We start from the raw sequence: 24,274 nt of genomic DNA on the forward strand, positions 1-24,274 counted from the left end.
AAAAAAGTTACTGTTCTTCGTGGTATTCATCCAGTATGGTGAATTCAGAGCAGCGCCCCCTGGTGGATTAATTGAGAAACGCTCATTCCAACACATTAAATGTCAGTAGCAGCACTTTGTTCCAGTCAGACTAATGACAACGACAATAAAGCACATTTACAAAAGGAACTAACATCTGGAATGGGATTGTTAAGTACTCGTATCGGTACTCGGTATCGGCAAGTACTCAAATGTAAGTACTCGTACTCGGTCTGGACAAAAGTGGTATCGGTGGATCCCTAGTCTAAACATATCAGAGTAACTCATTTTGGAGAGATTTTAGATGTAATAGTATAGAAAAGAGTTGACAGAGAATATGGAGAATGACTTTTTTTAATACCTCAATTGTCAGAACAGTTCAAATAACACTATGAAACCTCGGACTTCCCCCCATTAGGCAAGGAGGGAATGATTTTGTACTGGAAGAGGCAATGTAACGCTGACAGTGGCAGCATTCAGGGACGCATTAGGGCCAAAACAGAAGGTTGGGATATTCTGAGGTTATCACATATTAAACATCTCTTCAACGGAGAGTGAATTTGGTGAAGCTATCGTGACTTGGCAGACTTCAGCTGATAAACAGACAAAGAGGATTCCAGCAGCTGCAGTCCATGTCTGCCAGGCTGGAATGCTATTTTGATTAAATGCCAACATGCCCTATTTTTGCCTGGTTTGATACGTGCAAAAGTATTATTATTGGATTCAAGATGGAAGAGATTTATTTGTCATTTGCACAGGAATGGATTGTGCATTTGTTCAGAAGTGGTTTTAAGAGCAGAACCGGAGTGACCCATGTGGACGGGTCTAATGAGAGGCTTAGATCTAGTCGCTCAGGTCTGGGGTCCGTATCCACGTCCTCATTCCACACTGTTGTAGCACTCACAGTACAAATGTGACCTCGAAACAGATTGAAGGACTACCCACTCAGCTGACATCCTCTGTGAAAGTGGAACTCACCGGCCTCATATTAAAGTGTTTTCAAGACGCCTGGACATTACCCACAAATATATATTACAAGTGCTTCACTCTGTACGTGCAACGCTGCCTGAGAGAACCTGAATGATGTGCGGAAATACAATAACCTCGTCTGAAACACATCTGAAATTCATTAACATGTTTTCAGTGCCTGAAAATTCACCCATCACTAAACTCAATGTCACGTAAAAGAGCCAATTAAAACGAAAAGAATAGTCAAAGTCAATATAATGAAACTAAATGAGTGTATCCTGTCAATTTGTGGGGACTGATTGATTATCATAATGTCACTTAATGCAGTGAGTGGAGAGGAACTTCCTCTTGAAAAGTGACAAATATAATATTATAAGACCATAAAAGTTAAAATAAATAAATAAATAAATCAGTCATTCCCTTAATTCACAGAATTGCACCATACAGTATTATATATCAAGGAATGGCATTTCAAGCAAAAATGCTAATCAATAATTGCTCATAATTAGTTGTGATTATTCGACTACTGGAGAACTAATTACCATACACTATTTTATCATGTTGTGTCATGGTTATATATAAAGAATATGCAGCTGCAACTTAATTACTGTTTGATAATCACTTAACTGTCTAAAGGGCTTTTCACACCATTTCATTTTCTTTTTTATCAGATACTCACATCATGAGTACTTTCACAGAGGTTGCAAATATTTAACAAGCTGGAATTTCCCCTTGTGGGACTATTAAAGGCATATCTTATCTTATCTTTTGCAGCATGAATACAGGCATCAACCAATCAGTTGTGTGTACCGGAGGTCATGTGACAACAACAACGATGGACTCAGACCTGTTGGTTTCAGTCAGACTTAGTTTACTACAAAAGACGAAAAGGATAAAGATAATGAAGTAAAGGGCAACATCTGGAGCAGCAACAGACCTGCACATCTGCACAAAAATTTACCGATATTTACTAAATGTTGAAAAAACAGAAGTGTGTAATGTCGGTTTTTCCATTAAAATGCGATGATTTGTTTATTTATTATTGCGAGATGACACAAGAAGTCATTCCATAAACATGGCGACGGACATAAATATGGTGTTGATTTACAGATATATTCATTATTATTATATATTACCCCTCTATCTCATACTAAATTTAAAAAATGATTGGGTTTCCTGGTGTGTCCACACATACAGCGACATGTTTCTTCTTCCGTCAAAATCTGCTTTTTTAATTCACCTGACTCTAGTTGCGAAAAAAGGTCTCTCCATTGCAGTTTTGCGTGATATACCATTTGCGCTACGCCCAAAAACACACCTCTTGTCAGCACAAAAATTTTTAATCGAAAAAGTAGACTTTTGGGCAAAATTATCGTTTTTCCATTTGGTAAATTTTTATGCGGAAGTTATATTTGCACAATGGAAAAGCGATTAGTGAGGAGTTTGTGTAACGTGAGCGTCATATGAATCAAATGTGTGGACAGTGAACTTAGACCCATGGGAATAAATGACACGGATTCATACAAATGAAGACACACTGCAGATGAATCTCCAGGTTGTTTTGCATCCATTATTATTTCAGTTGATTGGCTTGGTGTGAATATATTTAAATGTGTTTTTGAACAAGTGTCATAACTGTTGCCAGCTCTCATTGCCACCAGTGACAATAGTTTTGATGTGAAATGTTCATCCATGAGTGTTTCACGTTTCCTTTTTTTTTTTTTTTTTTTTTTTTTTGTCACATCACTGGTGTGTAACTAGACAGTTAGTTGTGTATAGCACATATAACAGGAGTGGACTGAGCAAAGTAACAGGATGAAAGAGGCTGAAACACTGACTGTTTACTGAAAGATCTAAACTAGAAGATCCTGCAAACATCATTTACCTGCAAAAGTCTGTGTTGACAGCTTAGCCACTTTGTAGGTATATTTAGTGATTTTTCAGACCCTTACTATGTAAAAAAAAAAAAAAAAAAAACAGTGACCAGCAACAAATTTGGCATTAAAAAAACAAACAAGAATTAACAGAGTATAGTTCATTTGTAGTTCTGAACATTTTTAGGGTGTTTTTACATTCACTTTTTTTTTTTTTTTTTAAATCTCTCCCACAATGTTATTCCTCTCTCCTCCCTCATTCATTACAATTACATGCACATTTACAATTTTGCAAATTAGGTGATGACGTAATTTAGCAACTAGTGCGAGGTGTTTCCACACTTTTATGATTCGATATGATACTGATTACTTTTTTAGGCATATAGTCAATACTCGATACCAATACTTTCAGTGATTTTATTTATTTATTTTTTTTATTAAAATGTTACACTTAAAATACATCTCACATGACAAATACTGTCCATTTACCAGCTTTAATGTGCATAACCTTTGGTGGCTATTTTTTACCTCCACCAAGGAGGTTATGTTTTTGTCAGCGTTGGTTTGTCTGTCTGTCTGTCCGTGTGCAAGATAACTCAAAAAGTTATGGACGGATTCGGATGAAAATTTCAGGAAATGTTGATACTGGCACAAGGAACAAATGATTAAATTTTGGTGGTGATCGGGGGTGGGGGGGGCTGATCTGCCTTGGCAGAGGTCTGCGCTCTCCGAGTGCTTTTCTAGAAAAGAGAGCGCAGACCTCCGCCAAGGCAGATCAGTGCCCCCCCCCCCCACCACCACCACCACCTCCCCCAGCCCCGATCACCACCAAAATTTAATCATTTGTTCCTTGTGCCAGTATCAACATTTCCTGAAATTTTTATCCAAATCTGTCCATAACTTTTTGAGTTATCTTGCACACGGTCAGACAGACAGACAGACAAACATTGGGGGGGGGGGGGGGGGGGGCTGATCTGCCTTGGCGGAGGTCTGCGCTCTCTGAGTGCTTCTAGTTTAACCAATGAAATTAATTTAGAAAAACATAAATAATAAAGTATTTACATAAATATTGATTACAAAACACAAATAATAAACAGAAATATGTATTAAATAAAAATGTCAAAATAAAATACATAAATAATCAATAACCAACACATATGAATTTAATAAAAATAAAGAAATAGTACACATGAATACATAAAAAATGTAATAATTTGAATGGATTCATTGAATACAATGAAATGGTCACAACTCCAAATACCTTTTTCGGTACAAAACCTTGAAGAAAGTTACCCTGTAAGATTCAGATGTGACAGAGGCACTTTTATTTCACATTTATTAATCAATATCAATACCCACCCCTATTAGCAACATCTACCAAGTTTTAGGAGAGACAATAGATACTTTTATAACTGAGGAGTTAGAAACACTGCTCAGAATAGCAAAAATATTTCTGAATACTATTCACTTACGAGGGGGCTTCAAAAAGTTCATGGAAAAATAACATAGCTTTGACATGGTTTCAATCATACGGCCTTCAGTTTTAGACAGATGGATATAAATGCTGGTAGCAACACTTGCAGAAGTGTATTGACCTAGATGGAACATGTGTTGAAAACAAACTCTTTGAAGCCTCCTTGTACATGTAAATAGCCACGGCGATGAAACTTCTTGAACTGAAAGTAGAATTAAACTGGTTAAAAAAATAAATACTACTTTAATATATATCTAAAACCGCACCTGTCCAAATCTGTATATATTCAAATCCGTATTTATATAATTTTTTTTATATTTATAACCATTTGCACTACATTCATATCAAACCGTATTTGCACTCTCCTTTTAAACACTTTTTTATTCAAATTTATATGACTGTTTGTTTTACGTGTATGTGTATGTTTATGTTTATGTTTTTGCTGCTGACAACACTGGGAATTTCCCCATTGTGGGATCAATAAAGGAATTTCTTATCTCTTATCTTAAAATTTTCAACTTTAACTTTTAAAAAATAATCTACATCAAAGCAGCCTGTAGTCTGTCCTGCCACCACAGTAAATCTACAAAGAAATGGTGCACATCCAGCCTGTTAAACTAGAAATGAATATGTGTGCCAGGTTGAAAGATGTAGATGGAGTTTGATTAGAGCTTGATACACAAATACACGAAGGAAATTAGATCCAGTCACCTTAGGGGCATTTGGACACACATTTCAACACTTCAGAGCTGTGAGATCAGGTCATGAGAATGTTAAGTCAATCAGGAAACAAACTGCTGCAGAAAAAATGGCGATACATACAATCTACACATGATACACATGAGAAGTTTACTAGTAAATAAAATATTTAGATTAAAAATAGCATATATATTCAGCACAAAAGCTTAAACTGTAGACGAAACATTTTACCAAGGCTAATGCTTTGCTCGCTAAGACATTGCTTCAAGTGATGAGTAAGTTTCAGAGCCAGATTGTTGTTTGCAGAATGGAATATTTTAGCCCATTTTAGGTCTCATATACTCTGCAAATGAAGACTAAAAAAAGATGAATTCCCACAGAGAAAATTTCAAATAACTGAGTAATACTCGTTGAAGCGATAACATGTAAAATCATTCATTACCAAGCAGAGTTTGTGCACTAAACACAACTTTTACCCTCTATCTGACACTTTGAGGCAGAAGTGTCACTGGACTGGAGTTATACTGAGATAATATTCAAAAGTGACATGTCCTGCTGAGGCAGAGGTGGAGAGATGGACTCCTCAGGTGAAGAAACATTCAATAAAGCCCTGAATTTAGAAGCAGCGAATCATATTTACTTTATATGCCGTGCAGTCCTGCAGACATGCCACGGTGTGACTGATACGGGCTAGTGGCGTCAAATGATCGCTATCATGTGACATGCTGCTGTCGCTGCTGCACTGACAGAGTGTTTTAGGCTTGAGGCACATCATCTTTTTAAGTTTGGGTCACCTGGTAAAGCACTCTGTCCACATCAGTATGAGGTATGTGAGGAACCTGCAGCCCACAGGGTTGACTCTTCTTCTTCTGTGTCTTTATTGAACTGAAAATTATAACATATTGTTTCAACTTAAGTGAGTAAAAGTGAAAAAACACAACTCGTTCTGTTAACATACATCATGTTGTCTCAATGAAATATCCCTTGTTGTGTGTGTCTCTGTTTTTTTAGTCAAGCTGACAATGATTTGGATCAAGTGTAGCAAAAATGAAATTCAACAGCATAAAAGATTTTGATTTTAAGGGAATAAGGGTAAGAAACAGAGTGATTGAGTGCAATTTGTAGTCCCGACATATTTATAGTGGTAAATCTTCATAACTTGTACAATTAAGCATTTTTTATATTCAAAGGATTTCCAGCCATTGAAACAAACTCAATACTGGGGTATAATTACTGAAGTCAGAGTTAACTGTGTATGCTTTTGGAAACATTCAAGACATTCCTCCTCCTGTTTTAAAGGTCATGGCATTATGATTTATCCATCTTTGGTCTGATGTCTTAAAACTTAAAAGGATGAAAAGAACACTACCCAAATGAAATGTCTTCAGAAATCTTAATTACCACACCGTACCATCTTCCTCCGCTTATCCGGATCGGGGTCACGGGGGCAGCAGCCTCAGCAGAGGAGCCCAGACAGCCCTCTCCCCAGCCACTTCCACCAGCTCTTCCGGGGTAATCCTGAGGCGTTCCCAGGCCTGCCAAGAGATATAATCCCTCCAGCGTGTCCTGGGTCAGCCCTGAGGTCTCCTCCCGGATGGACATGTCTGAAACACCTCCCTAGGGAGGCGTCCAGGAGGCATCCTCACTAGATGCCTGAAGCACCTCAGCTGGCTCCTCTGGACAAGAAGGAGCAGCGGCTCTACTCTGAGATCCTCCCGGGATGTCCAAACTCCTCACCCTATCTCTAAGGCTGAGCCCGGCCACCCTGCGAAGGAAACTTATTTCAACCGCTCGTACTCGCAACCTCATTCTTTTGGTCACTATCCAGAGCTCATGACCATAGGTAAGGGTCGGAATGCAGATCAACCAGTAAAGTGAGAGCTTCACCTTTAGGCTTAGCTCGCTCTTCACCACAACAGACCAGTTTAGCGTCCGCATTACTGCAGATGTCGCCCCAATCCGCCTGTCGATCTCCTGCTTCATCCTACCCTCACTCACAAACAAGATCCCGAAATACACTCAAGGAAAAAAGAAACGCACCATTTTCATTTTCTCGATTTTTTCAGGGAATATGACAGTTATTGCAAAATTGCAAACTACAATGAGTTCAGTACTATTCTGAGTCAAAATGAAAGGATTGTTTTCCTGGTTCCAGTTGATTGATTTTGATTAGCAATAAGAACTGTATTTTTGTATTCCTCACCCATGTCTGCTCATGAGTGAAACTCAGATGAATTGGACCTCTCCTCAATTGTGCACAACCATTCTCTATAAAAAGACACCAAAATGGAGGAAAAACACATTTGTCCACAATGCCATGACTACTGCAACCGGAGAGAGATCGGACCATTGGCATGCTTCAAGCTAGACAGAACAGATGGGCCGTAGCCAGGGTGTTTGGAGTCCACCACTCTACCGTTGTACGCCTTGCTGAGCGTTACCATACCACCAGCTCCTCCAACGACCATCCCAGATCTGGTCGACCGTGTGTTACAACTGCTGCACAGGACCGTGCCAATCGGCTGTCACATCTCCGTGACAGTTTCGGCAGGTTTCAGCCCAATCTCTCTCAGTTGCAGTAGGTGTGGCATTGTGGACAAATGTGTTTTTGCTCCATTTTGGTGTCTTTTTATAGGGAATGGTTGTGCACAATTGAGGAGAGGTACAATTCATCTGTGAGTTTCACTCATGAGCAGACATGGGTGAGGAATACAAAAATACAGTTCTTATTGCTAATCAAAATCAATCAACCGGAACCAGGAAAACAATAATTTCATTTTGACTCAGAATAGTACTGAACTCTTTGCAGTTTGCAATTTTGCAGTAACTGTCATATTTCTGAAAAAAAATCGAGAAAATGAAAATGGTGCGTTTCTTTTTTCCTTGAGTGTACTTAAACGCCTCCACCTGAGGTAGGACTTCCTCCCCGACCCAGAGTGGGCACTCCACCCTTTTCTGGCTGAGGACCATGGCCTCAGACTTGGAAGTGCTGATCTTCACCCCAGCCGCTTCACACTTGGCTGTGAACTGCCCCAGCGAGAGCTGGAGGTCACTGCTTGATGAAGGTAAGAGGACCACATCATCTGCAAAAAGCAGAGATGGATTCTCCCACCACCAAATTCAACCCCCTCTTCCACCTGGCTGTGCCTAGAAATTCTGTTCATAAAAGTTATGAACAGAACCGGTGACAAAGGGCAGCCTTGGCAAAGTCCAACCCTCACCAGGAACAGGTCCGACTTACTACTGGCTACACGGACCAGGCTCGCACTACTTCAGTACAGGGACTGAATTACCGCTAACAAGGGACCATTCACCCCATACTCCCATAGCACCCCCCACAGGATGCCCCTGGGGACACGGTTGTAAGTGTTCTTCAAATCAACAAAACACATGTGGACTGGATGGGCAAACTATCATGGCCCCTCCAGCCCCCCAGCAAAGGTAAAGAGTTAGTACACAGTTTCACATCCAGGGCAAGAATCTGCATTGCTCCTCCTCAATCTGAGGTTCAACTATCTTAATTATGTTTTTTTTTTTTTGATAATTCCTTGACACTACTTATATCTCAGGTGGTATTAATGTCAGAGATTCAGTAGAGGTGACGCAAGTAAACAGAAACAAAGAAAAAAATCTTATTCATGGAATCTCTTTTTCACTCTTCCACCACTGTTCATATAAATCTCTACAAACTTCATTTCAGTCTTTTGAGCCACAGTCACCAGTCATTTTAATGAAGGCCAACTTTTTTTTTAATTTGAGGTACAATCAAATGCACGTGCGAAACGGCAGAAACAAAAGGTGACTGAAACAATTACAGCTTGGAGCAATTAAAATGTAACTGGCTCAGACTTTAATGTAATAAGTGAACGTGTCCTCAGTAGCAGTAGCATTATGCATGCCTGTGCCAGGGCATGGTGAAAATTAATTTCTGTCGCCCTTGATTCCACAGGAGCCACAATTGCCTCAAATGCTTCAATGACCCACCACACTGACGGTCATACATCACCAGTGACTGCTTAATTATAAGAAAGCCATTTCAACCGTGTAGGGTGCAATGTATCTCCATGCATATCTATCACGACAGAGATAAGAATAGTATCCCTGCCTTCACATTGTATGACTTCAGTAATATTAAATGACCTCCGGCACATACTCAATTATGAGAAATGAGCCAAATAGATTTTATAAATGAGACTTTTTTTTTTTTGTTTTTTGGTCATTCATTCTGTTTCGGTGGTGGCTCCCTAACTGGTGTATTTAACATAATGTCGAGATAGTCAATGAAACATGTCTAATTTCCATTTCGTGTTGTGCTACAGACATCCAGATCTCGGGGAATAGATGATTATGTTCTGTAACGTGGCACATGAAAGGCACTGAACTGCCAGGCTTTATTGCATCTCATTTTGGTAAAATACTACCTGTCCTCCCAGTGAACTCAAACATCCATTTCTCTAAAAAATCCTCCGGAGTACTATCCCGCAATATGACTGATTGGTGTTTCTTCTGAATTTCATATTCAAATTCCCACTACATTACATCGTCCCCAGTACTGATGAGAAAGAAATGCAATTATATCTTACCTATAATTCTTTTTTACTTGAAAAAAACTTTCTATCTTGCATCATGCTTTGTGCATCATAGACAGCTCCTGGTGTCGAGGTTGCAGCGAGTGGAGAAAATTGCTTTTTTCGCTGTGATCTCTCTTTGCTCTGGGATGAGACTTACATATAAGGGTTTCTTCAGTACATCTCCAAGGTCTGATCAAACCATCAGTATGATTTCTTTCTGGAGGCGAATTGTCTACATGTTAATAATTCTATGAAATACTTATTTTCCCTCCTTTTCATTTCTACAGGCCTGTGAAATATCTTTCTGAATCTGTTGAAATCAATCATTCTGTCAATCATTTCTCCCTCCAATGATGTCAAAAGATTTATTATTACTCAATGTGGGAGTGTGGATTTGACGTTTCCCTATGGCACCTTTAACATTGTCTCGCTTTTTTTTTTTTTTTTTTTTTTCTTAACATTATTCCAGTTGTGGAATTGAGAAAAATATAAGAGCGGAACTAGATTTTTACAGATTTATGGAAGACGGCCTTTCAATCACTTACCACTGTCTCCTGGTAACACATTCACAATAGAAGCAAATCAGAAAGAGTCAGTCAAAGTTAAAATAAAAGCAAGCAGTTTGTACCACAGTCTAAGCCACGTCTGTTTTTTACATTTTGGATATTTTTTCCAGTGCTGCCAGTCTCTATCTCTTCAAAAACAACCCCTTTAAGAGCAAAAGAAAACAAAACACACATGCTGTCACAAAGGGAACTTGTGATTTCCAAATGTTTTCAGTGTGATTCCCATGTCAGTCCCTTGGGGTTATACGTGAAACTCATGTAAATACTGAAGTTGAACCCTTGACGCTGCTTGTGAAACCCTCTTAAATTCCCCTGTGAAACTCATGTTACAATATGTGATATGTTCTCACCTTTATCCTCATAGAGACATTGAAAAATATGAATATATATCAAGGCCGTACAGTTGTACATCACAGGCTGAAAAAGTAAGAAAAAAAATTACATTCTACAATAAGTAGTCGTGGTCGTCAAAAGAGGATGCATGATGGATGCGCGATGAATAAGGTTGGAATAAGGACATGCTGAACAATCTGGATCATCCTCCTCACCAGAGAAGAAGCAGCTTAGATAGTCGACTTATTTCACTGCAAATAATTCACTGAGTACTTGTTTGAGTGGATGACTGAGTGGATGACCCTCAGATTTAATTAAATTAATCTGTTTGTATCTGGATCAAGCATAATCCTTCCAATATGAACTAAAAGGTACCTCAATTTGTGGTCGTACATTACATTTTCTTTTGCTGTTCCATTTTCTATAGGGTTATTCTTACAAATAAAATCTTTACACTGTGATTTATTTGAAGCAGCTGAAGGCAAAGTGGAAGTCATTTAAATTATTATAATGTTTGAGTAGAAATATTAGGAAACTAGAAAAGCACTCAGAGAGTGCAGACCTCCACCAAGGCAGATCAGCCCCCCCTCCCATCACCACCAAAATGTTATCATTTCAGCTAAAATTTACTTAGGGGGTTAAATGAGTGGCCATTTTTGTCAAAAAAAAAAGTTGTAAGAAATGCATAGAACTGTGTTGAAATAATGCTAATACATTTGTGCACAGACTACTGATATTATTTGACAGTGGAAGCTATATTTTCAGAAATATTGGATTTTGAATAGCACGTGTATGTGAAAACTTTTGTTGGTGGACGGACGTGACATTACCCATGATGATCTGGTCAGTACCAGTACTTTATTAGTAATAAACTTATGTACTTACTATTGCTAATTCTCCTCTTATTCATAAATGTTAGTATCGTGGATCTGAAACAATAACAGCTGACACAAAAAACACAAAATGTGGCAGTGAACAGATGTGACATGGTTGTTACGGATCCCATCATACTGATGCTCGGCAGCCATGTCACCGTTTCCACAAATGATCCCTGTGCAAAAAGTAGTATCATAATTATTTATTGTATAGTTTATCATCATACTAAAGAGTAAATAGTAATATAGAATTGTTACTTCTTTATAAAAATGCTTATTATTAGAAAACTGTTGATTTAAAAAATCACGTGTGACATCCTTAATGTATGTATTCATGTAACATAAGCAGGATGGATCAGCACCATACTCCATATTGCAACCTGTAAAAATAAAACATGTGATATGTAGTATATAATCTTGTAAGAAAAATTGGGGAATCTAAAAGAATAGAATATTTATTTTTCAGGTAAATTCAGTTAAAATATAACTTGGCCATTTGTGACATGAAAATCTAGCATTAATTGTGATGAAATTGGACATTTTTGACCTGAAAACATAGTTCATATGACCATCAACATGTTGCAACAGAACTGAAATCCTGTAAATTTCCATAACTTGCATTTACCAACACAAAGTTCCTTTGGGGATTCACTTCTATTGATTTCTTATGCACAAAGACATAAATAAGACCTCTAAGCAAATTTAAGCCGACTTGTTCCTTGTGCCAGAATCAATATTTCCTAAAAATTTCATCAAAATCTAAAATAAACTGGCGACTCGTCCAGGGTGTACCCCGCCTTCATCCATAAGCAGGTGGGATAGGCTCCAGCACCCCCTGTGACCCTAGTGAGGATAAAGCAGGCTCAGAAGATGAATGAATGAATGAATAAATCCAACCAGTAGTTTTGGAGAAGACGACTGTTGATATCTAGACATTGGTGACCTTCAGTTTGACCATTTGAGGTCACTCAAGGTCAAAGGTCATGCACTCATACGAAAGTCCATTTATGACTTCCTATCAGTGCTCAATAGTAACTATACTGATATGTCTAACTACTTCCATGTTATAATCCATCAAACTATGGTCCATTATCAGTAAAGGCACATTTGAAATATTTCAAAAATTCAAAAATCTGAATTTCTCAAAACTGTGACAAACTTTGTAGACACTGTCCCAAGGGAGCTACACAGAGGATTTGAAATAAAGTTGTTTTGTTGGAGAGGATGTTTGAAGAAACTGCTTATGAAGATGATGATCAGTCAGTGGGCTAAAAATTAAGGCCTCATAGGGATTTTTACAACTTTTATATGTATTGTAACATATTACAAATTGTTAAATCAACAGACTGTGTCATATTGCTACACACTGCCAGCAATTTAAACTTGACTGTCAAATCAACTAGTTACGAGTGAGAGTCCTAATGTCAAAAAGGAACTACCAGTCCCACTCATGCTGATTTTCACATCATTCATTCGATTTTAATCAGTCTTCTACCATCTCTCTGTTGGTCACGGAAATATGAAAAGTGTAGAGTAAGGCTACAGTGAAAAAAAAAAAAAAAAAAAAAGGTGGGGGAGTTGGAGGAATGATCACCTGAGAGAGTGAGAAACTGACAGCTCAATGCCAGAAGAATGGAGTGCTCACTCTTCAGTCTGGCCCAGAACTGACAGCATCAGACATAATGATGTTCACTCAAAGAGCCCAGAGACGCCTGGGGGCCACGAGGCCAAACCTGCACCTTCTGTCCTGTGGCGACTGTCTCGCCGTGCCCTCCCCCCCAGCCCCCGCCTTACCTGGCTTTTTGGCATTCAGTACACCACTATAACTTTATAAATGAAAGATGATGAAGACGACCAGCACATAAATGGTTATAGTAATGCAGTGTGACAGATTGCACAGAGTGTATTCCAACCTGTATGATGTGCAATAATCAAAATACCAAAACAAAAAACACAAAAACAAATATTGATTAGAGCTGAAATAATTAACCCTTTCATGCATGAATCATGAGATCTTTAATCAAGATTTTTTTTTTTTTTTTTTTTTTTTTTTGGAGTGTATTCCTAGTTTATTCCACTTTAGGCATGAAAAAAAAAAAAATAATGTGACTGATTTTTTTATGAACCTATTTTTCATGGAGTTACAAAAATGGTCACTCAGCTGGACACCATGCATTTAATTTTAGAAGCAAAGAAACATGTATTTATAGATATACTATGAGAAAACTAGGAAATAAAAACATTTTTAATGTTGCTAATCTGATGTTTTCTCACATTTTAACGTACCTGCATGCCGATAATATGCAAAAAAAAAAAAAAAAAAACAAGCAACTTTTGTCTTAAAAAAAACAAACAAACAAACAAAATAAAACTGTTGATTTCAGTCTAGTAACAATTAGCAATTTTTTTTTACACTCAAACATGTTACTGCAGATCAGGTTTATCTAGAACAGCAAAGTTACAGTAATGGTATGAATTGCAGTGTATGGGATGATGCACAAAGCAACAAATCCATAAATATACAAGAAAACACCTTTGATCAGCTGTCCACTGTAGTGACCACTATGCATGAAAGGGTTAATTGATTAATTGATTTGAATCTGCAAAAAAATGTTATTACAATTTTCCTGAATCGTAGCTTCATTTCCTTAATTTCTCTGCCGCTAAACATTGGTTCCACTGTTGCGTTTCACACAGACACTTATTGCGACGCACATGACGCCAGGATCAACACAAACAACATGGAGCGTAGCTCAGAAGAGCCAAGGACAAAAAGGCAGAACATGTCTATATGTTCACTTCTTTACACTGGAACCATCACTTTACTTTAAACTTTTAATCTTTCACACAAAGACTAAAAATATTTGTCTTTATTTTTTTCCGTTGTATGTTAGTTCCATTATAAGTAAGGTGAATCTAGATGTGTTGAAGACTGCAGTGCACACATTGTTTGTAGATGTCATTTGACTTGTTTGTTGTTTATGTCTATAGACATTTTTATATATACTTTTATACTGTTGTTGTTACTTATATATAGATTTTGTTCTTATACGTTGTGTGGTTGTTGTTTCAGTTGGTTCCGGAATAAAAGACTAGAAGTTTGTCATTTTCACATTTGTATTTTTTTTTCTTGCCTATTCAACTAATTGTTTAACTGAATTTAGGAAAATATAAATTCTTTTCAATTTCTCCCAATGTATGAATAAATATCTATCCAGTTATTTACAGCAAATGGAAATTAAAAAAGAACAAAATCAGAAACAATCTGTGGTGTGTTTTACACTTCGCTGCATCTTCACCTTTGAAAATGTAAAATAAACTACATGTGTTAATGTTTAGTTTTGTTTTCCCCACCATGGCTCTTTGGAGGCAGAAGTGGCAATATATATAAAAAAAAAAAAAAAAAAGGTGGAGTAGTAGCAAGCAAAGGAAGCAGAATTAATGTAATTATAAGTTTGTAAAAAGTGGGTGGGAGTCTATAAGTCATACTTCTTTCCACTCCTTTTTGAGTGCCGAAAATTTTGTTTGACCATGTTGCTGCTGTAAACTGTTAAATTTCCCCAAGGTGGGATCAGTAAAGTCTTATCTTATCTTATCTTATCTTATCTTATCTTATCTTATCTTATCTTATGTGCTCAAAATGAAACTAAACTAACTTACTCACTAACTAACTAAAAAGTAGGTGGAGTGCAGAGAATGATGGGTAATCTGACATTAACTCTTTCATGCACAGTGGTTACTACAGTGGACAACTATTTCAAAGCTGTTTTCTTATATATTTATGGGTTTTGTTGATTTAGTTGCCTATCAGCCAACACAGTGGACGCTTGTGTATCGTTCCATACACTGCCACCTAAGCTGGCAGACAGGAAGTCAGAAATGCTGAACATCCCGGGAATAGGTTGTAAATCCCTCTATAGCTGGACATCCCTGAAGGTAGAAAAAAACATGTTAGCTCCAATTAACATCTAAACATTAATATCATTGTTAAAAATGCCAGATATTTATTTTATATTAGAAGAAATTCTCAATTACTCCCATGCCCAGCTAAATTGAACACCATGCATCACAGACTGTATTTCAACTGTAATCCATACCATTACTGTAACTGTGCTGTTCTTGATTAACTTGATGTGCAGTAACATGTTTTAGTGTAAATGCTATTAGTGTATAATTAACCCTGTAATGCCAAACGTATCGTATTTGATACATGAGTTTTTGAAGCGCTCTACGTGATTGGTGTGATTTTTTTTTTTTCATGAAAAACCTAATGTATACAATTAGATACATGCAATACATGGATAATCCACCAGGGGGACGGAATTTGTTCACCACAGGCCTTTCTAGTGACACTACAAGACTGTCATTAATGAGGAAGAAGGTAGAACTTTGCCAGTTTTGAAAATGAATTATCAGTTTGTTAGACATGTTTGTGTTATATTGTTTTAAATTATATATATTTTATAATGTACTGCAATGTTGTGGAAGAACCCAACCAGGGACTGGAGTTGAGAATTAGCACTAGCTATAAACTCTATATGCATCGCATCAGCTGCAACTATGTTTGACTGCATTGTCCCTGTCAAATAAATAAATAAATAAAGTTTTTGTTTGATCAAAAATAATAATATTTGAACATTGAGATGCAATGTATCAAATATGATACAAAATTGAAACTCATACATGGAAATTCATGTTTGGAAAAAAAAAAAAAAAAGTGGGTCTTTCAGAAAGACCAATAAAGTCACTAGTTTCAAATAACTGGAATTTTCTGTCAATGATTTAATGGTTCAGGGTTAACAGGGTTTTTTTGTTTTGTTTTAGTTTGTTTTGTTTTTTTTAACTTTTTACACAAAAGGATTATTTTTTCACATTATCTCCATAAAGTGAGTAACAACTAGAATTAAAATCTGTTAAAATGAGAGAAAACATCAGATTAGCAGCATTAAAAATGTTTTAATTTCACATTTTTCACACAGTATATCATTTTCTGATGTTGGCAGTGTTGGGCAAATTACTTTTTAAAAAGTAATTAATTATAGTTACTAGTTACTTTCCCCAAAAAGTAATTGAATTAGTAACAGATTTACTCCTTCATAAATGTAAGTAGTTACCAGGGAAAGTAATTATTGCGTTACTTTTTTGAAAAACCTTCAAGTATGTAAAGGGAAACTGATTTTTGTGCGTGTTTCACGGGCCAGTTGCATAGAGTAGAACAGCAGACAGGTACTTCATACCATGACTTTGGTGAGGCTGGGGTCCACCAGGGCCCGGCTTTTCCACCACATAAATGCATATCTGCATTTACAGGAAGAAGATGCTCCTCTAGTTAATCCCACATCTCCATTTTTTCAGTCGCTCCTCAGACTCTCTGATAACTCCTCCCCTAAGTTAGCTGTGCACATCGATGCGTTCAAGTGAATCGGTGTGCTGCGGACAACTCAGACTCGGAGAGTCGTTCATGTGAAGGCAGCGTGGACAACTCCGACTCATGGACACACAGATGAAGCATGAAGGCAGTGTGGGCAACTTCAATATAAGAACCGAACGGCTCGCAACCAATCAGTTCTTATCATTCACTGAAAGGGAGCCATTCAAAAGACTCGACTCATCCACGAACATCACACCTCTCGTGCCTGGCTGAGCGAGCCAAGATGGATAACAGCTGATATCAGTGCAAAGTAACGCGCCACATTTCACTGCTGGTAACGGTAACGGTGTTGTAACGTTTCAAATAGTAATTAATTAGATTACCCGTTACAGGAAAACAATAACGGCGTTAGTAATGCTGTTATTTTTAGCGCCGTTATTCACAACACTGGATGTTGGTTTGTTAAATATGTATTTCTTTGCTTCAAATATAAATGCATGGTATCCAGTGGAGTGGACATGTTTGTAACTACATGGAAAATAGGTTCATAAAAAAAAAAAAAAAGTTAAATTTTTCATGCCTAAAGAGGAATACAAAAAATCTCAGGGAAAAAAAAATCTTGACTAAGTTTCTCATAATTCATGCATGAAAGGGTTCAACACTAGCATACTAACACATAACAGTAAACGTCACCAAACATTTGGGAAGCAAAATAAGTTGACAGAAGTTTTAGTCAGTAAACACAATGTCATAAAGTCCAAATCAGTCGTCGTTTACACATATGACTCAAAGTTAGACATGGCAGATACAAAAATGTTCTAAAATGTTATTAAAATGTAAGTAGATCACATATCAGAGGGTCCGAATAAAAAAATGAAGTCAGAATGAATACTGAGGAAAAAAAAAAAAAAAGACTCAGTATTTTTAGAGCAGAGTTCAGTGTAAGTCTATGCGAGTCATGCTCAGTGTCCATCAGTTCCACTTTAACTCACTTCCCCACAGGATTCACTTGGAAGCCAGAGTCCTCGTGTCGTGGTTCATGAACAAACCTCAGTCAAAGTGTTTGGAGGGTGAGAGAGAAGCACAAGCAGCTGTAAGCAGAGGAGGTGAGAGGATTACAGAGAGCTAGGAGGTGGATAGAGCGAGATAGTGGTGTACTGAAGAAGAGGATGGAGGCGGAAATGGAGAAGGCGGGGAGATGTGTGAGTGGAGGCGAAGCCGAACGAGTCAACAACAGACGAGGTGTGATTGAAACATGTGACACAGAGACTAAAAGGTCTGACTTCAGGGACAGATGTCAGCTGAGTTTTAAGAAGGAAAGATGAGGCATTTAAGGATCCAAGTAATGACCTCAGTTAAGGTAACATTAGGCTGCGGACGACGAAGAAAGAGATGGAGTGAAAGCCGAGCTGAAGAATGTATGTAGGAGGTGAGCTGTCAGCTGCTCTGGAGTTTGGTATAATACAGTAATGAAAATGTAACTGATGTCCATGCACTAGATTATACAGCACTTTGGATACTTTCCCCCATTTGCATCCAGGTCAAAGTTTGGGGAGTGTACCTGAGTTCCCTGGTACCTATGTTCCCCAGTACATATGTTCCCCAGTGCCTATGTTCCCTGGTACCTATGTTTCCTGTCTGTGTTCCCCAGTACCTATATTCCCTGGTACCTATGTTCCCCAGTGCCTATGTTCCCCGGTGCCTATGTTCCCTGGTACCTATGTTCCCCAGTACCTATATTCCCTGGTACCTATGTTCCCCAGTGCCTATGTTGCCTGTATCTATGTTCCCCCGTACCTATGCTCCCCGCTACCTATGTTCCTTCTGTACCTATGTTCACTGGTACCTATTTCCCCAGTACCTATGTTCCCCTGTATCTATGTTCCTCGGTACCTATGTTCCCCGGTACCTATGTTCCCTGTATCTATGTTCCCCAGTGCCTATGCTCCCCTGTATCTATGTTCCCCGGTACCTATGTTCCCTGGTACCTATGTTCCCCAGTGCCCATGTTTCCTGTATCTATGTTCCCCCGTACCTATGCTCCCCAGTACCTATGTTCCTTCTGTACCTATGTTCACCGGTACCTATTTCCCCATTACCTATGTTCCCCGGTACCTATGTTCCCCAGTGCCTATCTTCCCCGGTACCTATGTTCCCTGTATCTATGTTCCACAGCACCTATGTTCCACAGTACCTATATTCCCCATTACCTATGTTCCCTGGTACCTATGTTCCCCAGTGCCTATCTTCCCCAGTACCTATGTTCCCTGGTGTCTATGTTCCCCAGTGCTTATGTTCCTCGGTACCTATGTTCCCCAGTACCTATGTTCCCCGATACCTTTGTTCCCTCTGTTCCCACGTTCACTGGTACCCATTTCCCTAGTACCTAAGTTCCCCTGTACCTATGTTCCCTGGATCTATGTTCCCCAGTACCTACGTTCCCCGGCACCTATGTTCCACGGCACCTATGTTCCCTGGCACCTATGTTCCCCGGCACCTATGTTCCCTGGCACCTATGTTCCCTGGCACCTATGTTCCCCGGTACCTATGTTCCCTGGCACCTATGTTCCCCGGTACCTATGTTCCCCGGCACCTATGTTCCCTGGCACCTATGTTCCCTGGCACCTATGTTCCCCGGTACCTATGTTCCCTGGCACCTATGTTCCCCGGTACCTATGTTCCCTGGCACCTATGTTCCCTGGCACCTATGTTCCCCGGTACCTATGTTCCCCGGCACCTATGTTCCCCGGTACCTATGTTCCCAAGTACCTATGTTCCCTGGCACCTATGTTCTCCTGTATGGGAGTAGACCATGTACAGACAATAACAGTAGACAATGTTAAGTAGGTTAAAACCATCAGTAGGTGGTGCGGTGGTGATGATGGAACCCATAGTTTGTGGAGACTGCAGTGTTTCCCTGTAATGATACACTCACCTTGGTCTATTTTGCTCCACTGTGGCCATAAAACCAACTCAAAAAACTGTTGCAGGCTCTTTACTGTTTGTCTTTGTCTCTGTTATGAACTGACGTCAGCTGCAATGCATGGTGATTGAAATGACACCAACCTTTACATTTCATTGTATTTCTTTCTTTCTTTTTTTTTTTTTTTTTTTAAATCGAAACCACAAAAAAAAACAACATTTTACTATTTACACGTGTGTGTATACAGGCCAGTGTGCAAAACACACAACTGAACCAGACCCTGAACCTGTAGCCAAAAGAGCCAAAGCTGTTAATGGAGAAATGCCTAACTCCATGACATAACATTACTGTTATTTGTTAATAAATGTTTGTCAGTATCTGTGGCTCCTTCACTTAAGCAAACAAACCAAGCAGTATAATTAATGCTTATCTTTTGCAAAATATAAACACTATGTCCGCAGACAAGTCGAACGTCAGATAATCTGCAAATAATTTAACACGCAGAAAATGGTCTGTGCTCAGATTCTTAACTTTCTCAAACCAAACAACCTTTTTCTGGCCACGATGAGGATCTTTAACTTAGTAAAGCAAAACGTCAACACTGACATGACAAACATCCAGGGTGCAATTTGTTAGGGGGAATTAACCTTCCATCTGGTTTTTACATCCCTACTTCTGCTCAATGAATTTCATCCTCGGGGGGGGACAACCAACCAATTAAAATAACAGGCAGGTTGTGACTGAGTTTTCACCTATATCCTATAATACTGGCATTAACGTTCACCTGAAACAAACTGTCAGCAGGTTCAGAATTGACGAACATCCCCATGCGCTGGGGTGCCGTAAAAGGGGGTAAATGTGACAAATTCATGGGGCCCAGCATTTTTTTTTTTTTTTGGGGGGGGGGGGGGGGGGCATAGAGCAGTGGAGGGGGTTCCAGAGGATACAGGTTAGAAGTTATAAAAAATTTGTTTAAGATCCGCTGTATAATAGAGGAATAGAACCTGGGAGTTGAACGTTGAAACCGTGTAAAGCAGTGTTTTTTTGGTTTGTGACCCCATTTTAGCATCACACATTTCTGGCAACCTCAGACTTTCAAAACAGAGACATTTTTTTGCTGACATTAATTTAATTTTCCTTGGTCAGGATATGTACAGTCAGTCCAGCTTGTGTTTATAAGGCTGACAATTAAAACTGAACAAACAAGAACTCAAAATGTGAATTATGAAAGAGCTGCAGCATCTGAACCATTAGGGGTCTGAGCCTATTTTGGGTGTTTTTGAGTTCTTTTGATTTTGTCTTTATATACTATATACAGAAATGTTTACTACACCCATGTTTAGTATCTTCTTTTTCAGCACAACTTCATCTATCTCATCTGCCTATTATCTTTTCACTTTAACCTACTATATCAACACAAAAGGCCAAAAAACACACAAAAAATATAAAATCCGATTTGAAAAATGTATAGAATTTCTTGCATAAATGACACAAAGATGCTTAATGAACCTTTTCGAAGACTTTAAAAGTGAATATTGGTTCCAAATATTAAGTATATAAAATCAAAATTCTAATAAATTAAAAATATACTCAAATATTTGACCTAAAAGCATATCTTTACATAGGCATTTTCTCCGGTTTTCTCAAACAATTACTAGAAATTTCAGGCAACCCCATGTGGGGTCCCGACCCCAAGGTTGAAAAACAGTGGTGTAAAGTTTTATTTTCGTTTCATGCCAGCATTAGTTACATTAGTTATGGACTGCACCCACACATATATAACTACCCCACCCCACCCTACCCCCGCTCCGACCAAAAGACAAACAAACAAACAAAAAAAAACATACCCCCTTTGTTTTTTTTTTTCCCACAAATCGCACCCTGCATACATCCATCCATCAAAGTGTTTGAAAGCAGAAGTGAATAGTAATGCAGATGCTATGCCTGTCTGTGAGGGAAACATAATCATTTATCCTTGGTTAATACTAAAGATCACAACAATGAAGAGGTTGTATAAATACCTCAAACTCTCTGTAAAATACTAAACCACTGTTGATGTCCTATTCCAAGCTGTGCATATATTTTTACCAGGGATGCACCGATACCACTTTTTCCAGACCGAGTACGAGTACTTACATTTGAGTACTTGCCGATACCGAATACCGATACGAGTACTTAATAATCCAATTCCAGTTCTTAGTTCCTTTTGTAAATGTGCTTTATTGTCGTTGTCATTTGTCTGACTGGAAAAAAGTGCTGTTACTGACATTTAATGTGTTGGAATGAGCATTTCTCAGTTAATCCACCAGGGGGCGCCACTCTGAATTAACCATACTGGATAAATACCACGAAGAAGAGTCAAGTTTTTTGAGAAGAAAAAGAAGAAAGTCATTAATAACAACAAACATGGAGACGACAGAGGCAACACTAATGTGATACTAGTATTGCTGCGTTTTCGCTGGTAAGGTCTAACAGCTTAGCTTCAGCTGGTAGAGAAAAGAGAAATGAGTGATAAGTTTCGTTTTCACTTCCGCTGGCGGCGGTCTGTACCGCTCCGTACCCCAGGTGGTATTCTCTGTCTGGGTACGCATCCGCCAGCACCTGGTAAACGGATGGAATGTACGCAGAGGACAGACAGAAGGCTGCGTCCGTATCTGTCTGTGTCTTTAACGTTACTTGCAGTCAGTGTTACTTTTATCACCGTCATTTATTTTGAAAAATCTCCACACTCTTCACATTCCCCACACATTATTCCACCACCGCGTACCTGCTGCACTGAACTGTGAATGTCACACGTAAGTGGTATCGGTGCAGTTGTATCGGATTACTTTTACGAGTACAAATATGAGTACACACTGAGTATCGGAGCCGATGCCCGATACTCGTATCGGTGCATCCCTAATTTTTACTAATATTTCCCAAACATCACACCTTTTTTTTTAAACCTTCGCTAAGTTCCTTTATGGCTAACCTTACCAAACCACAATCAGTAGACAACAAGTCTTAATGTCTGTTGGTCAACCCCATGCGCTCAAATATGATGCCCCCTGTGCAGCATCTGTAATGTACTCCCACTCGCGTGTGAACTGTTAACTTACCATAACCGAGATGTGCAGCAGATGCATGTGTTCATGCAGGACGTGGGCGGGCTCCCGGGCGGTCGGCTGCGTTGTCTCGGCGAGGAGCTCGGCCTCAGTCATGGACACATGGAAGTACAGCGTCCCATTTTCCAACCACTGTTGCTTCCAGTGCACCTGAGAAATGTCTTCCCCTGTCCCTGACATCTCTGCAGAGAGCACAGAGAGAGAAGAAAAGAGTTAGGTGTTTAAAAAGATCAACATTTAATCTAGGAGATACAGACATTTACACTCTCTGTTAAAGTGCACACCGGCCTAAATCCCTCTGCTTGCATATCTGTGAAAGAAAAACACTAAACTGTCTGTGAAGAATAACAACAAGCTCAACAGGTTATAATTTAGTATTCCGGCGCAGAACCATATCTTTGAAAATCTCCGCTTTTTTCTGCAAACCTTGAACTCCTGAATCACTTGTAAGACTTCTTATTCTATAATTTGTTCTGTTGTGCTCTTGGCTTGGTAAGAATTACTGTGTAATCGTCACATTAGTCTGCTGCTTTGATGAAATCTTTATGACGACAACTTTTTCATCCATGGTTTTAGTAAAAAGATTTGTCGAAGCCTAAACTGAATAATTGGCAAATAATCACAAATGTTTCAGATATCACAGTAACAGCAGTTCACCAAATGAAAACAAAATGACTCACAGTTGGGAATGGCTTATGCAATTAATAATATCCATTTGTTTGTACACTCCTCTTTCTTGACTGGTGAAAACACAGAGAAGTGCAAACAAACAAAATACAAAAGTGAAGACAATGGATATCAATCTGGATTAAAATAATACATCCATAGCAGTTGTGGAAATGCTGTCTCACCCTCCTCTTATCTCCATAGCTCAACTGAGACTTTATCTCCAGGCTACAGATGGCATTAAATATCCCACATCAAAGAAAAACTACAGACATTTAGCAAAGGAGAGAGAGAGGGGAGGGTGCAAATTGGAAAAAATAAAATAGAAAACGGAATAAAAATTGTAATTTGTGAGGCGATGGGAAGAGGAGATGAAAACGAGCAAAGGGGGATCGCCGGTTTATCTCGATATGGATCATGGCACAAGAATCGAATGTTATCAACTGGGAGTGGTTGCTCAGTAGAGGAGTACTGAGAAGCCTCAGGGAGCGTCAGATTGGGAGACTCGATACAGTATTTGTCATGAGGGCGGGTGACAAGGGCATAGACATCTGCTGACATCTCCTATCAGCGGCAGGTAGCAAATGACAAATCGCCTTTGGTGCGGTTGGTTATTAACCCGCTGACTGTGGGTCAGAGGACACGTCGACAGGGGAGGGTTATGGAACAGCTACTCAACGGTGTCATGAGTCTTCTACTGCACGGAGGGAACAAGGAAATGATGAAGAATAGCATTTTAGCGTGATCCAGTCATTTTACATCTATTCTATCATCATTATTGCTAGTCTTGATTCAGTGCAATACTTGTCCCGTTGCGAACACACATTAAAC

General features: G+C 38.8%; 1 protein-coding gene and 1 long non-coding RNA gene across 2 annotated transcripts in view; one reads left to right on the plus strand and one right to left on the minus strand.

The window, feature by feature from the left end:
- Positions 1–24,274, minus strand: part of astn2 (astrotactin 2) — an 824,937-nt gene that overhangs the window by 653,386 nt on the left and 147,277 nt on the right. Inside the window, exon 3 of the mRNA XM_030148576.1 lies at positions 22,772–22,959. Within this exon, the coding sequence (XP_030004436.1) occupies positions 22,772–22,959 (188 nt within the window). The remainder of the gene's footprint in view (positions 1–22,771; positions 22,960–24,274) is intronic.
- Positions 1–24,274, plus strand: part of LOC115429260 (uncharacterized) — a 957,019-nt gene that overhangs the window by 272,275 nt on the left and 660,470 nt on the right. The gene's annotated exons all lie outside the window — the stretch shown is intronic.

The sequence above is a fragment of the Sphaeramia orbicularis genome, chromosome 12 (genome assembly GCF_902148855.1).
Source record: "Sphaeramia orbicularis chromosome 12, fSphaOr1.1, whole genome shotgun sequence".
Lineage (NCBI taxonomy): Eukaryota > Metazoa > Chordata > Actinopteri > Kurtiformes > Apogonidae > Sphaeramia > Sphaeramia orbicularis.